General features: G+C 56.9%; 7 protein-coding genes across 7 annotated transcripts; 5 read left to right on the top strand and 2 right to left on the bottom strand.

Annotated features, from left to right (window-relative positions):
- Positions 1-185: 185 nt before the first annotated feature.
- On the top strand, positions 186-1,472 carry MKK02DRAFT_31126 (uncharacterized protein; the record flags this gene model as incomplete). The annotated part of the gene is made up of 7 exons (XM_053088217.1): positions 186-285; positions 332-536; positions 587-654; positions 706-860; positions 907-1,095; positions 1,140-1,194; positions 1,246-1,472. 7 exons carry the CDS (start codon positions 186-188, stop codon positions 1,470-1,472), a joined length of 999 nt encoding a protein of 332 aa, XP_052948586.1.
- A 195-nt stretch (positions 1,473-1,667) lies between these two features.
- On the top strand, positions 1,668-2,345 carry MKK02DRAFT_31125 (uncharacterized protein; the record flags this gene model as incomplete). The annotated part of the gene is made up of 2 exons (XM_053088216.1): positions 1,668-1,862; positions 1,920-2,345. The coding sequence occupies 2 exons, from the start codon at positions 1,668-1,670 to the stop codon at positions 2,343-2,345; spliced, it is 621 nt and encodes a 206-aa protein (XP_052948585.1).
- Positions 2,346-2,583: 238 nt separating this feature from the next.
- Positions 2,584-3,324, top strand: MKK02DRAFT_41834 (uncharacterized protein; the record flags this gene model as incomplete). The annotated part of the gene is made up of 1 exon (XM_053091723.1): positions 2,584-3,324. The coding sequence occupies one exon, from the start codon at positions 2,584-2,586 to the stop codon at positions 3,322-3,324; it is 741 nt and encodes a 246-aa protein (XP_052948584.1).
- A 213-nt stretch (positions 3,325-3,537) lies between these two features.
- On the bottom strand, positions 3,538-4,584 carry MKK02DRAFT_21737 (uncharacterized protein; the record flags this gene model as incomplete). The annotated part of the gene is made up of 3 exons (XM_053086457.1): positions 3,538-3,818; positions 3,944-4,408; positions 4,455-4,584. 3 exons carry the CDS (start codon positions 4,582-4,584, stop codon positions 3,538-3,540), a joined length of 876 nt encoding a protein of 291 aa, XP_052948583.1.
- An 813-nt stretch (positions 4,585-5,397) lies between these two features.
- Positions 5,398-9,196, bottom strand: MKK02DRAFT_31123 (CBF/Mak21 family-domain-containing protein; the record flags this gene model as incomplete). The annotated part of the gene is made up of 10 exons (XM_053088215.1): positions 5,398-5,429; positions 5,510-5,912; positions 5,980-6,144; positions 6,195-6,491; positions 6,554-6,772; positions 6,821-7,187; positions 7,245-7,816; positions 7,862-7,981; positions 8,031-8,148; positions 8,211-9,196. The coding sequence occupies 10 exons, from the start codon at positions 9,194-9,196 to the stop codon at positions 5,398-5,400; spliced, it is 3,279 nt and encodes a 1,092-aa protein (XP_052948582.1).
- Positions 9,197-9,569: 373 nt separating this feature from the next.
- On the top strand, positions 9,570-10,165 carry MKK02DRAFT_41831 (uncharacterized protein; the record flags this gene model as incomplete). Its single annotated transcript, XM_053091722.1, has 4 exons — positions 9,570-9,609; positions 9,663-9,710; positions 9,900-10,039; positions 10,121-10,165. 4 exons carry the CDS (start codon positions 9,570-9,572, stop codon positions 10,163-10,165), a joined length of 273 nt encoding a protein of 90 aa, XP_052948581.1.
- A 522-nt stretch (positions 10,166-10,687) lies between these two features.
- MKK02DRAFT_41830 (uncharacterized protein) lies at positions 10,688-11,945 on the top strand (the record flags this gene model as incomplete). The annotated part of the gene is made up of 2 exons (XM_053091721.1): positions 10,688-10,921; positions 11,055-11,945. 2 exons carry the CDS (start codon positions 10,688-10,690, stop codon positions 11,943-11,945), a joined length of 1,125 nt encoding a protein of 374 aa, XP_052948580.1.
- Positions 11,946-12,057: the final 112 nt, after the last annotated feature.

Raw genomic sequence — 12,057 nt, 5'->3', positions numbered from 1 at the left:
GGATCTAGCCAATATTCCGGCAGTACGCGGGCGGGCAGATGAACTTTTGGCCTCGGCGAGCCAACGGATCATCCCGAAGGTCTTGCTGCCATCGCGTGGGGAGTATACAGCGGAGGACGACTGGTGACTCGTACATGAACACATCCTCTCCTCAACTCGCACTCACAATCGAACATCTCACACAAATGTCTTCCTCTACCACTACGGCGACCCAGACTGCCCCATCGAGCGGGACGCTCCGTCTCAGACCCGATCAGCAATGGCAAGAAGACCTCCGGCGAGATGGTGAGCCTCCTAGCCTTACTTCCGCTGTAGCATACTAATGAAGCAGGTTGGGCAGTCGTCAAGGGGGTCATTCCGCGCGAGAGGGCGCTCGCCAACATTGACAAGTGTTACGAATACATTGAATCGTTCGGACTCGGTTTCGATCGGAACGACCGCTCGACGTGGAAGCCGGAGAACATGCCGCACTTTTACAAAGGGGGGTTGTTCGTCAACTACGGTAGTGGACATGAGCAGTTCATCTGGGACATCAAGTAAGTCTGCGCTACTTGTTCTGTGTTTGTGAGCTTGGCTGACCAGACAGGCAAGATCCGGCTGTTGTGGGTCCCTTCCAGGCGTTGTGGGGTACAGACGAGCTCCTGGCTTCATTCGGTGAGTTCACTCGACTATATGACGATGTGGAACCTATGCTGACGTGCATAGACGGCTTCAACCTGTCCCTCCCCTTCCCAGACCGCCCACAAGAAGACTTCACCCCATGGCCGCACGTGGACCAGAGCCCGCTCGTCAAGGGCCTCCACTGCGTGCAGGGTATCATGAACATCAGCGAGAACGGGCCTGATGATGGTGGATTGATGGTGAGTCTCGATCGGCCCCATGCTGCGTGCAGAGACTCATGAGCAGGTTCTGAAAGGGTCTTCCGCGCTCTACACCCAGCTATTCGAAGCGTTCGAGGACAAGAAGCCGGCAGAGGGGTGGAACAAGCATGATCGGCACGATCACACTCCCGAGCAGATCCAGTGGCTGATGGATCACGGATGCGAGTACCACAAGGTCACCGCGGAGCCGGGAGATCTGCTATTATGGGACAGCGTGAGTCTTCCTTCTCGCCTCGTCTGCTCGAGCTGACAAGATAGCGGACTGTACACTACGGTGCTGCTCCTTCTTCTGATAACCCTCGCTTTGCAAGCTGTGAGTACGAGTCCTTCATATGGCTAAGCCAGAGCTATGCTGATCCCGTAGACGTGTGCTACAAGCCCGCCATGTACGCCACGCCCGAAGTTCTCGCCAAGCGGAAAGAAGCGTGGGATACCAAGACCGAGACGACACACGACCCTATCACTTTCAACATGAATGCTCGCCGCCCGCCAGATGGACATCCTACAGTGGATCACCCCAAGGTGACGCAGCTGCAAGAGCCGCAGTTGACCGAGTTGGGCAAGAAGCTCGCGGGGGTTGTAGCTTGGTAGAGCGATCTCCATGTGATCAGTTCTCTGGACTCGGTATATGTCTCAAGCAACTGCCTGTACCTACACATTGACGACCCTGGTGCTATTCCGGGGTAATAAGGGCATGAAACAAGCCGAAACGCGGGACTTAAAAGTCACCATCGCAGACTTGGTCTCCACATTCTTTGCCTTTTGACTGTCGATCTTCATCCCAGCATGAGCGTCCCTCCAGCCAGCAAGCGAGCCCGCACTGACGACACCACCTCCCCAGCATTCCCTTCTGCAGGTCCAACTTTACAATCAATATCTACGATCCCTGCCTCTGCCGCTTATGCCCTCCTCCACCAGCTCTCCCAATCCTCACCCGACATCTCCGCTCTCATCAGCGCCACCATAGCCAAACACGCCCCGGTGCAAGCTTCCAAAACACCATCAACACCTCCTATCAACTTTGACAAGATCGCATAGGACATTGCGGGGACCGTCAATTCCACCCGGCGTTCCGGCGGGGGCGCCCAACAGCGCGCGGCGGAGCAAATCGAGCAGGACATTGAGCGGGGAGTCAAGGAGGTACTGGCCGGGTGCAAGGCGTCTGATGTCTACGCTACGCGTCTCTCTGCGTTCGAGACGTTGATTGGGATGGGGACGATCATCGCGCAGGCGGGGGGAGTGGGGCGGATATTGGCGATGCGAGGTGCGCCGGACACGATTGCGGACGCGATGAGCGCGTTGTATGACTTGATTGAGGAGAAGGGGGAGGCAGACCGGCTGGTCAGAGATGGGATGGCTCATCAGCTGGATGATCTGAGCTCGCTGTGCATGGGGAACGACGATACTTGGTATTTGTCCATAGCGGCAAGGGTGAATGGGGACGAGGACGCCGTCTACGAATGAGGGGACTTTGATCTAGGTATGTATACCTCTTCATCGTCATGCGGGACCCCTACAGAACCCATTGATAGGGCGCTGACCCAGTCTAGCATGCAGACCCCCCTCCTCGCTGGCCTCATCTGCTTCAGCACCTCCTTCGCAAAGTTGGTGATGACAGGGGCCCCGCAAACGCGTCGCGTTGGGCTGGGGCGGCAAACTGGCCTCCTCTTGACGTTGTACTCATCACTCCTCATCATCAGACATGAGCGGCGCACCTCCCCCCGCCAAGCGCGCGCGGTCCGACACCACAGCTGGAGTCACATCCGCCGACCTCCCCAAGATCACCTCCTCCGATTTGGCCAGGATCCCTCACGCCTCAGTCCCAAAACTCCTCGCGGCCCTACTCGAGTTCCACCCGGCCAACGCCACCCTCATATCCTCCTTTATCCCCCCTGCACCCATCATCAAGCCCTACGTCCCCCCTCCCCCTCCTCCCCCACCCGTCCGGAAGAACCGCCCGATTCTCAAATTCTCTCACTTCGTCGAGGAATTCACCGAGATCATCAACAAATACCACCCGCCCCGAAAGGAGGCCAAGGCGGCCCAGGCGGCGTTCGAGGAAGTTGGCGGGATGATCATCTCCATTCTGGAAGATTGTGACGAAAATGAGTCGGATCACTATGAGACGCGGAAGAATGCGTTCGAGACACTCATTGAGCTGGCGGAAGCGGCACTATACAATGCGGAGGATGAAGGGTTGATGGCCAAGATCTTGAATGATTTGTTCAATGATCCAATCAGCGAGGGTTTGGGTGATCTGATGGAGATCATTGAGGGAAAGGGGGAGGTGGAGCGTTTGAGCAAGGACGGGGGAAAGAGCAAGGTCAGGAGGTTGCAGGATTCATACGTGTTGGCGGGCTGTAGTGATGAGGCATTTGATTTCCTGTTAGAAGCTTTTGATATCGTGGAGGGTGAAGATAGTGAGGATGACGAGGCAGAGTAGATCGAGTATTAGAGTATGCTGATGTACTCGTCAGGAGAGCAAGTAACGGTCGAGACTCGACACTGACTACAAGACAGCCGACAGCTACGGTACCAAGCATAGCTATCAGCGGAACATCAGTAACCGCCGAGGATCGCACCACAAGATGCATTAGATCCCCATTATATCCAGTATAAACCCCCCCGCAGGCGTCCAGCACCCACTCTTTACCGCCTAGTACACAACGCCCAGACTCCAGTCCTTGTACCAAGCCCACTGGTCCTTTGGGCTCGCCCAGCTCTGGTCCGACCCGCCAAAGAACGTCTGGGCCATAATTCCGTAAATCTTGGTTTCGTCGCTCATGCGAATCTGGAGTCCAGAGACTTTGAGGACGGATTTCCCATCGACGTAGAGTTCCTGCTCGCCGTTGGATTCCGAGGACGGGTAGTTGAGGCGGAGACGTTGCGTGACGGTGGTCCATTTTCCGGTTGGGAAGTAGAAGGATCCTCGGCCGACTACAGAGTCAGCAACGATCGGACAGGCCAGAAAGATGAGGACATGTTGGAATGTCGCTCAGGACAAGGCCAGAAAGAGGGGGACAGGGAACAGGGGACAGGGGACAGAGGACAGTGGAACGTACTGGAATCTCCATAATTGGCATCGCAAACGCTCTTGGGCGCGATACTGCAATACCCATCCGGCTGTTTGCCCGAGACAGGAAGGTAGTTGTAAAACTCTCCCGCGCCGTCCGCCCGCCACATCATCCTTGCGGAGAAACACGAGTCCCGCTCGTCCTGCCTTCCTCCGGAACAGCTCTTGGCGCCCTCGAGCGTCTTTCCGCCATACAGACCGGGTAGCTTGCCGCCCTTGACAAAGTCAAAGCCGTCGGAAAAGTAGACGGAATACGAAAAGAGGACCTCGGTCGCGGTCGTGACGTCGACCCCGGCGTGTGCGCCTTGGGTGTAGAAGGAGTAGCCGTGGCCTGTGGAAGACGAGTATTTGACCGTGTTGGCGGGGTAGGAGGCTTGGAGGGCGTCGGAGCCGTCGGGCGCGGCGATGGCGGGTGGGAGTTTGCCGGCCGTGAGGGGTTTGAGGGCGTCGTTGACTGATTGTCAGCAGAAGTACGGGTGAAGATATAAGATGGAACGTACACGACATGCTCCCGCTTCGGCCCTGCACAGTCGTCCAGCTGTTCTTGACCGATACTGGGAACACCGCGTCCGTTCCCTGCTGTTGCGCCGTAGCAGGCTTATCCGAGACATCCCCCACGCTCGGCACCATCACTGATACATTCAGGTTCAGCCCATCTGTCACTGGCGCCGGAATAGGAAGAGACGCCTGGCACGCCCGCTTCGCCATGCCCGGTACCGGCCGGCGGACCTTGACCTGAACCGAACGCTTTACGCCCTCACCGTTGCCGCTGTGCCGACGCGACTGAGCGAGGAAGGCGAGAGGTTGACCGGAGGAGGAGGAGGAAGAGCCGATAGAGGAGTCGGAAGAGGGAGCGGGGGCGGAGAAGGCCAGAGGAAGGAGGAGGAGGAAAGGGGCAAAGTGCATGATGATGCGTGTTTATGTGTTTTGCGACCGGCGCTGAGGTTTTCGAGGGGAAGTGGGGCGGGTGGGTGGAGGAGAAGACGCGGGAGAGAGTCGGAGGGCAGCTACCGGAGCTGTATCGAGGATAGACGGATGAGAGATGGATGAAAGGAGGATGAGAGAAGGGAAAGGGATGGAACACAAGGGGGAACAACCAGGAACAAGGGATTAGGAAATACAAAGCTAAGCTAATGAAAATAGATATTCAGTTAGAAACAAAAAGCACACGCGTGAGGTTTACGTATAGAGAAAATTACCGCTTGCGGAAGAAATCAACGAAGTAAGAGTGGCACTTCCATCCCTCCTCCCATTGCTGCCAAAAGGCATTTGTCCTCGACCTCTACGCTATTATGGCCTTTACCAACTGCCCTGATACTCCCAGCCCACACCTGACCGCAAAAGTAGCAGATACATAAACACCCACCCACACCTTACCCAGAACTCTACTCCTCCCCTTCATTCCCATCATTCCCCCCCGCCTCAATAATCTTCTGCCACTCATCATAGCTCGCAAACATCGGCATCTCCTTTCTCTTCTTCCTCAGCTCCTTGCGCTCCTTATTATCCCTCTTCCTCTTGACTCCCGCCTCCGGCTCTTGCTCCGGCTCGGGACTGGGACTGGGCGACGCCGATAAGGCGATATCCGGCATTTCATCCAAGGGGATCAGATCCTCCTCTTCTGAATCCAGGCCGGGGAAGCCGTCGTCCTCGTCACCTTCTCCGTCGTCCGATTCGTCGTCGTCCTCCTCCTCCTCGGCGTCCGAATCGCCCTCGACTGCGGCAAGGGCGTCGTCCGAGTCGTCGTCGATATCGACTTCCTCGTCATCTTCTCCGTCGATCGACTCGTCCTCGTCCTCGTTCTCATCTTCGTCGGACGCCATCTCTGGCCCTCCTCTCCCGCCCACCGCTTCCGCTTCCTCCTCATCCGAAGAGTAATCGACATCCGCGTCCTCCTCATCATCTTCCGAATCGGTGATAGCCAGATCGTCCGCACCGGGCATACTCGCCTGCATCGCCTATTTCATCAACTCAATCCAGCGTGCGAATAATTCGGAACAGCTAAAGGCACGGAGAAAGACTCACCTTCCATACCTCATCCTCATCCATGTCGCTCCCGGCCTCATCGCCCGACTCTGCCATCGCCATCGCCATCTCCTCGGCATCCTCTGACCCCGCCTTGGGCTTCTTCCGCTTCTTGTCCGCATCCTTCTGCGCCAACTTGGCCGAAAAGAACTTATGGAAGAAGAGCTAAACGTCAGCTTCTCTCCCTACATTATGACTCGGGCAGGAGAGCTCACCTGGTCCACCGGAACATCCTCCACCTTCTTCCTCCAGAACGCCTCGGAATTGACCGTGCCCCCCGCCCCTTGCACCCCCTTCTGCATCTTGATACCCCCCCTCTCGGCCGCCGCGGGCTGCATGACGCTCGCTCCCTTTTGCGCGACATTCTTCTTGGGGTTGCGGTATACGAATTTGTCGAGGAACGAGATGAGCGTGTTTTGGCCGATATCGGGTGATCCGGAGATGGGGAGGGAGAGGAGGAGTTGGGTGGATAAAAGAGAGATGGAGGGGTGGTAGTGCGTCGTCAGGGGGAGCTGGACGTCAGCACGATTTCAGGCGGAGTGCTGTGCGCGGAGAGCGAGAGGCGGGAACTTACAATCTCCCATAGACAACTAGTCTCCGCCTTTGCATAAAGCGGTTCCCTCTTCTTGCCATCATACCCATCATCCACCTTGTCCTTCCCCGCGACCTCGACAGCAGGGACGGAGACGGGCCGGGGCGCTTCGCCCGCTTCTGGCGCATCGACGAATCGTTCTTCCCCATCATCTTCAGGCTCGATGAGCATCCGCTTGAGACCGGGGGTGGTACTGAACAACTGTCTCATCAGCTTCATCACCCCAAACCAGATTCCATAATGACTCACCTCTCCAAGCAGGTACAAAGCCCCACTGAGGAACGGCACGCCCGCCAGCCCAAACATCTGACATAACCGCTTCACAAACGCCATCACCCGCTTGGTCTCCCTATCCGCCTTGAGCGCGCGGAATAGGAGGTTCAGGTACATGGCCTGCTTGCTGGACGTCAAGAGCCGGGGGTCGAAGAGCGAGTCGTACAATGTGCGGTAGAATCGGTCCGTCACTGGGTTGGTGGCTGGGGTGGACGAGGACGGGTCAGAGGATGTGGGGGGCGCAGATTGCGAGACTTGGAAGATGAGCGAAAGGGATTGGATAGAGGTGTTGAAGGTTCCGAGGTGGGTGATTTTGAAGAGGGATGACATGTAGCCTGAGAACCTGTTCCGTCAGCTCTTTCCTCCACCTGATACCAGCCAGGGGAAGATGCCAACTCACACGGCATCGTCAAGCTTCGCATACGGGACGGCCCGATTGATACCCGTCAGAACCGCAGCCACCAGTCTCGCATCCGCAGCCTCCATCTCTTCGCCCTCCTTGTCATCTCCCTTCCCTTTCCCCTTCTTCCCTCCCGACTTCTTACGCCTCCCCTCCCACTTGCCCACTTTCCCCGTAACCTTCTCGATCCCCTCCTCGGCCTCATCCTTCCCGTTTTCCTCACCCAGGATCTCTCTAAAGATCTCAAAGTACAGATCGACAAGCTTCCCAGCGAGCTCTTGATCCCCCCGCGCAAGCGTGATTTGGTTCAGCGTAATCAACCCGTAATACCGCGCGTGGCTCTGCGTGTCCGACTTGTCGGCCTTGGTAGCGGCCGACTTGGGCGTGGGCTTGACGTCGTCAAAGCGGACGTGTGAGCCGGGCGCGCCGGCGGCGGCGGAAGTGGGAGCGACGGGCTTGAGAACCAAAGCGGAGACGTCACGCGCGATGATGGATTTCATGGCGGGGTGGACTTGCAGCAGGGACAGGAGGAGGTGAGATGTTTTGGAGGCGACGGACTTGTCGGTGTCGCCCTGGGAATTAGCGGGAGCGGAAAGACAAGGAAAGAAGGGACATACGAGCTTGTTGGCGCCTAGTCTGAGCAAGTTTTGTTCTTGCTCCGCATTACCCTGGAGGAGACGGAAGACCATTTGCAGAGCTTGTGTCCGGATGTAGACGAGTGGATCGTGGGCGAGGACCTATCAATCAGCTCTGTGCTCTTCGGCGAGAGTAGAACCCAAAAATCACCTCGAGGACCTGAAGCAGGTTGAAGAACCACCGCTTGAGGAAATCTTCAAACGCAAAAATGAGTAGGTGTCGGTCCGTCAGATCGGGATGGCCCAATTGAGGCTGGTCGGCAAAGTATCTGCCACGATCAGCTTTGCGTTCTTGCCTCACCGACAAGAAAGTTCAGATTGGACGACTCACCTGAGCTTGCCGGATGCCTTGCCCCCTCCAGATACCCACCAATCCACCAACGCCTTACACACCGCTACCCTCTGATCCTTATTCCCTCCGGCACCCGCGCCGACTCTGCCCTCCGCCGCCGCCGAGTCCTCCTTGTACCCCGTCATCCCCCGTAATCTCCCCAACTCCTTCACGGAATGCAGCGGGCTCTCGCGAATCAACAGCGTCAGAGCCGCGAGCTTATCCTGATGCGTACCGCTCGTCAGCACCTGCGAGATGAACGCGGCGTCAGCAGAGGAGGACTTCCGGTTGAGTGCGGGGAGGTTCGTGAGGAGCGCTTCGGCCTTGGAGCGGAGACCTTGGAGTTTGAATTGCGGGAGGGGCGGAGTAGGCTTCGAGGAGGACAGAGGGGGCAGGAGGGACGACCAGTCGGGCGTGGAGGGGACGATGGTCGCTGATGTAGGTGAAGGGTCGGAGGAGGGGGCGGTAGCGGTAGGGAGGACAGAGCCGGTGAGGACGGGTTTGCGAGGTTCGACCTTTGTTTTCGTCGGTGGTGCTGGGGCCGCTGCGGCCACAGGCTTCTCCTCATCCTCTGAATTCTCCTCTTCCTCCTCCTCTTCCTCATCCCCATCTTCCTCCTCCTCTTCATCGTCTTCACTACTCTCATCTTCATCCTCCTCCGCAGGCCTGTCCGCACCCGCAGCCTTAAAATCCAACCCCTTCATAAACTCCCCCAAGGCCCTCTTGATCTCCTTCTCACTAGCCGCGACCTTTGCGCCCGCTATCGACCCCGAAGCCGTATAGGCTCCCTCGGCATCATCATCCACACCCTGGATCAACGCTAGATCCTCCTCATCCCCTCCCAGATCCAGGACAGCTTGACGGAGCTCGTCGCTAACCCCGACGTTTTGGCCCGATGAGGGTGCCTTGCCCTTGTTGACTGGCGGGGCGGAATGAGTAGATTGTGCGGACTTTCCAGCGGCTGCGTAGGGCTTGGCGCGTGCCATTGTCGGTGAGCCTAGTAAGTGTATGGTATAGAGGTGTAGGAGGTGATGAAAGAGAGAGCTGAGTGGAGGTTCTGCTGTGGAAATCTGGAATGACGGCATTGGATAAAATAGGGGAAAGGACAGAAAATAAATGATACCCTTGGCTGGGCGCTGGAGGTGGTGCACGATTCATCGCATTCATCATGCTCACTTCTCTTTCTAGCCTATATTCACCTCCTTCAGAACCATCAATATCGCCGCCCCACCCACGGCGATAGCTTCAGCCGCGAAAATTAGCTCAGCCATCTGAAGCCTTAAACCCAGAAGACCAGTTATCGAGCTAGAATCGCTCAGAACCCTGCCTTTCTCGCCCGAGGAGTAGCAAGAGGATAAAATGGCGATCGCTATCAGACCCGTCGTCTCGCCAGCATTAGGTGAGCTCACCGCTCGTAGACTTCTGGTCAAGGGTGAAAGCTGAGTGCTCTAGCTGGGTGCTGCACCATCTTCAGCGTGTTCGGGGTGGTAATCTTAGTCGGTAAGTCGAAGGAACCTCTTTGCGACCTTCGGCGTCTGAAGCTGCGTCTGAGTTTCTCTGTAAGGGCTTTATGGGAATGCCTTCGGACAGGAAAGAGGCTCGGGACTCGCTGCGCATCATGAGCTTGGCGGTCAGAGGGAGCCTGAACAGGAAGCGCTATCCCGGCATCAGCCATCGCTAACAACCCAGCCTTCGGCCTCTTCTACGGTGCCCACGTCGAAGCTCTCACCGGGTCAGAAGAGGACCCTACCGATCCCGATGCCGTCTCGCGGGCGTGCTATGTCGCTGCGGCGATCTATGCGGGCTTTATCGGATTCTGCGGGTTACAGGTGAGCCGCTGATCCAGCTGATCCTGCTGCTCGACCCGACCTCCTCTCAGCAGCAAGTAGTGGGCCGAGCTGACTCGACAGATGGTTGTGCATCAGAGATATCCGAGAGGGGTGCAGCTGTCATGAGTCGAGCCCTAGCGAGAGGATAGATGTATGACCTTGTACGATTCTGACGCTGCTGATCCGGGTCGCGAGCGTGGGGGTTGAAACCTAATCACGCTCATCAGTGCGCTAGCTGAACGATGAACGATGGACTTAATGTACTGACAAGGTGCTGGATGATGACCGCTTCAGCCGTTACGAGACCCTCATTGTTCATATATCGCGAGCGAATAGGGTAGACTACTGCTTTGACCCCAACATGGATGCTACTGGCCGCCTGGCTTCTCCTCGGAGCCGGCTTATCGGTACACAGATTTCAGCCCGATCTCGTCTAGGCTGGATGTGGCGCCTCAATCCGTGCTTAAGGCCGCAGGGGTGTCCGAAGAGAAAGGATCAGACAATCTAATCTCGATCGCGTAGGTACCTGAAAGGATCCCGGCCTTGAAACAGTTCACGCATACTCACCGAGCGGCAAAATACTGGCTTGGTCCCTTCCACTTCTAAGCTCTTGGCATTATACATATCTTCACGCAACCTCGATCCGCAATGTCCTCCACTCCGAAGACTGACGCTCAACCGCCTGTCGACACGCAGCCGGATACCCCGAAGGCGAGTGCCGCGAGTGCCCGTCTTTTTCTCGGGTTTGCCCCCGAGATTTTTGCCTCGATCGTTGGACACCTGCGGTCCGATCTACCTGTGCGGCCCCGGCTCGACCGCTTCATCCACAGTGACCGAGAGACCTATACTGCGGCTGAGTCGAGCCTCGCTCTTGTGGATGCAGTGAGTACCTTGCGGTCAAATAAGGGATTGGGGCACAGGCGGCGCGCGGGATGACATATATCGACCTACTGAGCCTGGATCCCCTTTCATCGTGAACGGGCTGAGTGAATATTTGCTGACAGTGTTTCTGTAGCGTTTCGACCATCTCATCAAGGAAGAGCACGAAAGCATGACCAAGCAGTTGAAGGTGGGATGCCTCGACATGACTCACCAGGAGATTACCGCATTGCTCACCGAGTCGAATGGAAAAGACACCGGCGAGAACCAAAGTTCCGGCGATACGAGTGACGGCATCATGAAGAGCATGTTCGCAAAGGGCGTCAACGTCCTGAGGGTCACTGAACGCTGTGCGCCCGACGAGAAGGCCATAGGTGCCACGCTTCGAGACTTGATTGACTGGATGTCCGAGCAACCGACCGCCCCATTGCCCGACTTGGAAAACATCATCTGGCTGGATGATCCGGATCACGACCACGGATACTTGACGGCGTCCTTCGATGAGCAATATATTGAATGGCTAACCGAGCGGAAGATCGCCTATCACGTGGCTTATCGGGACATCACGAGCCTCACAGGTGCCCTTCCGCCCGAAGTCCACGTCCACATGCGTCACGACGGTCAATCCGTGGATTGGGTGCCCCGGCTCATACGGCCTACCTGGAAAAGCCCAGAGTCGACGGTGTGGATCCATCCAGCCGCACAATTCAACGACTTTGCAAGCTGGCCATCGGAGGCGACTGCCGAGTCACTGGACAAATTTATCCAGAACTTGGGCAGTGCGTCCACAGCGCCCGGTACGGTTATGCACCGAAAGATTGTCTTTGACTTTGACGCCAACGCACCGGTCGAGGATACGATCGTAAAGGCTTTTACGGAGCAGCGCGGAGATCGGTCGGATTTGCAGTCAGACTTGAGAAGAAAAGGCTATCATCTCGCCGTCAGCATCGGAGGCGAAACAGTGCTGCACGAAGCCGGGTGTGAGCGTTGCAAGCCTCCAGTCCCAGAGGGTGCCTTGAAGGTGTAGGGTAGCGGTTCGATCTTGTCAGATGACGCAGAGACGGCCGATTGAGTGTGATGCATGATACCTGCTAGTTGGTTCGCGAAGGTTCTGATGCTTGCTCTATGAACATCTGGGA

Source organism: Dioszegia hungarica, assembly GCF_025882075.1.
Source record: "Dioszegia hungarica strain PDD-24b-2 chromosome Unknown MKK02contig_5, whole genome shotgun sequence".
Lineage (NCBI taxonomy): Eukaryota > Fungi > Basidiomycota > Tremellomycetes > Tremellales > Bulleribasidiaceae > Dioszegia > Dioszegia hungarica.
Note: the sequence above shows the minus strand (reverse complement) of the source record. Positions and strands in the feature narration are given on the sequence as shown.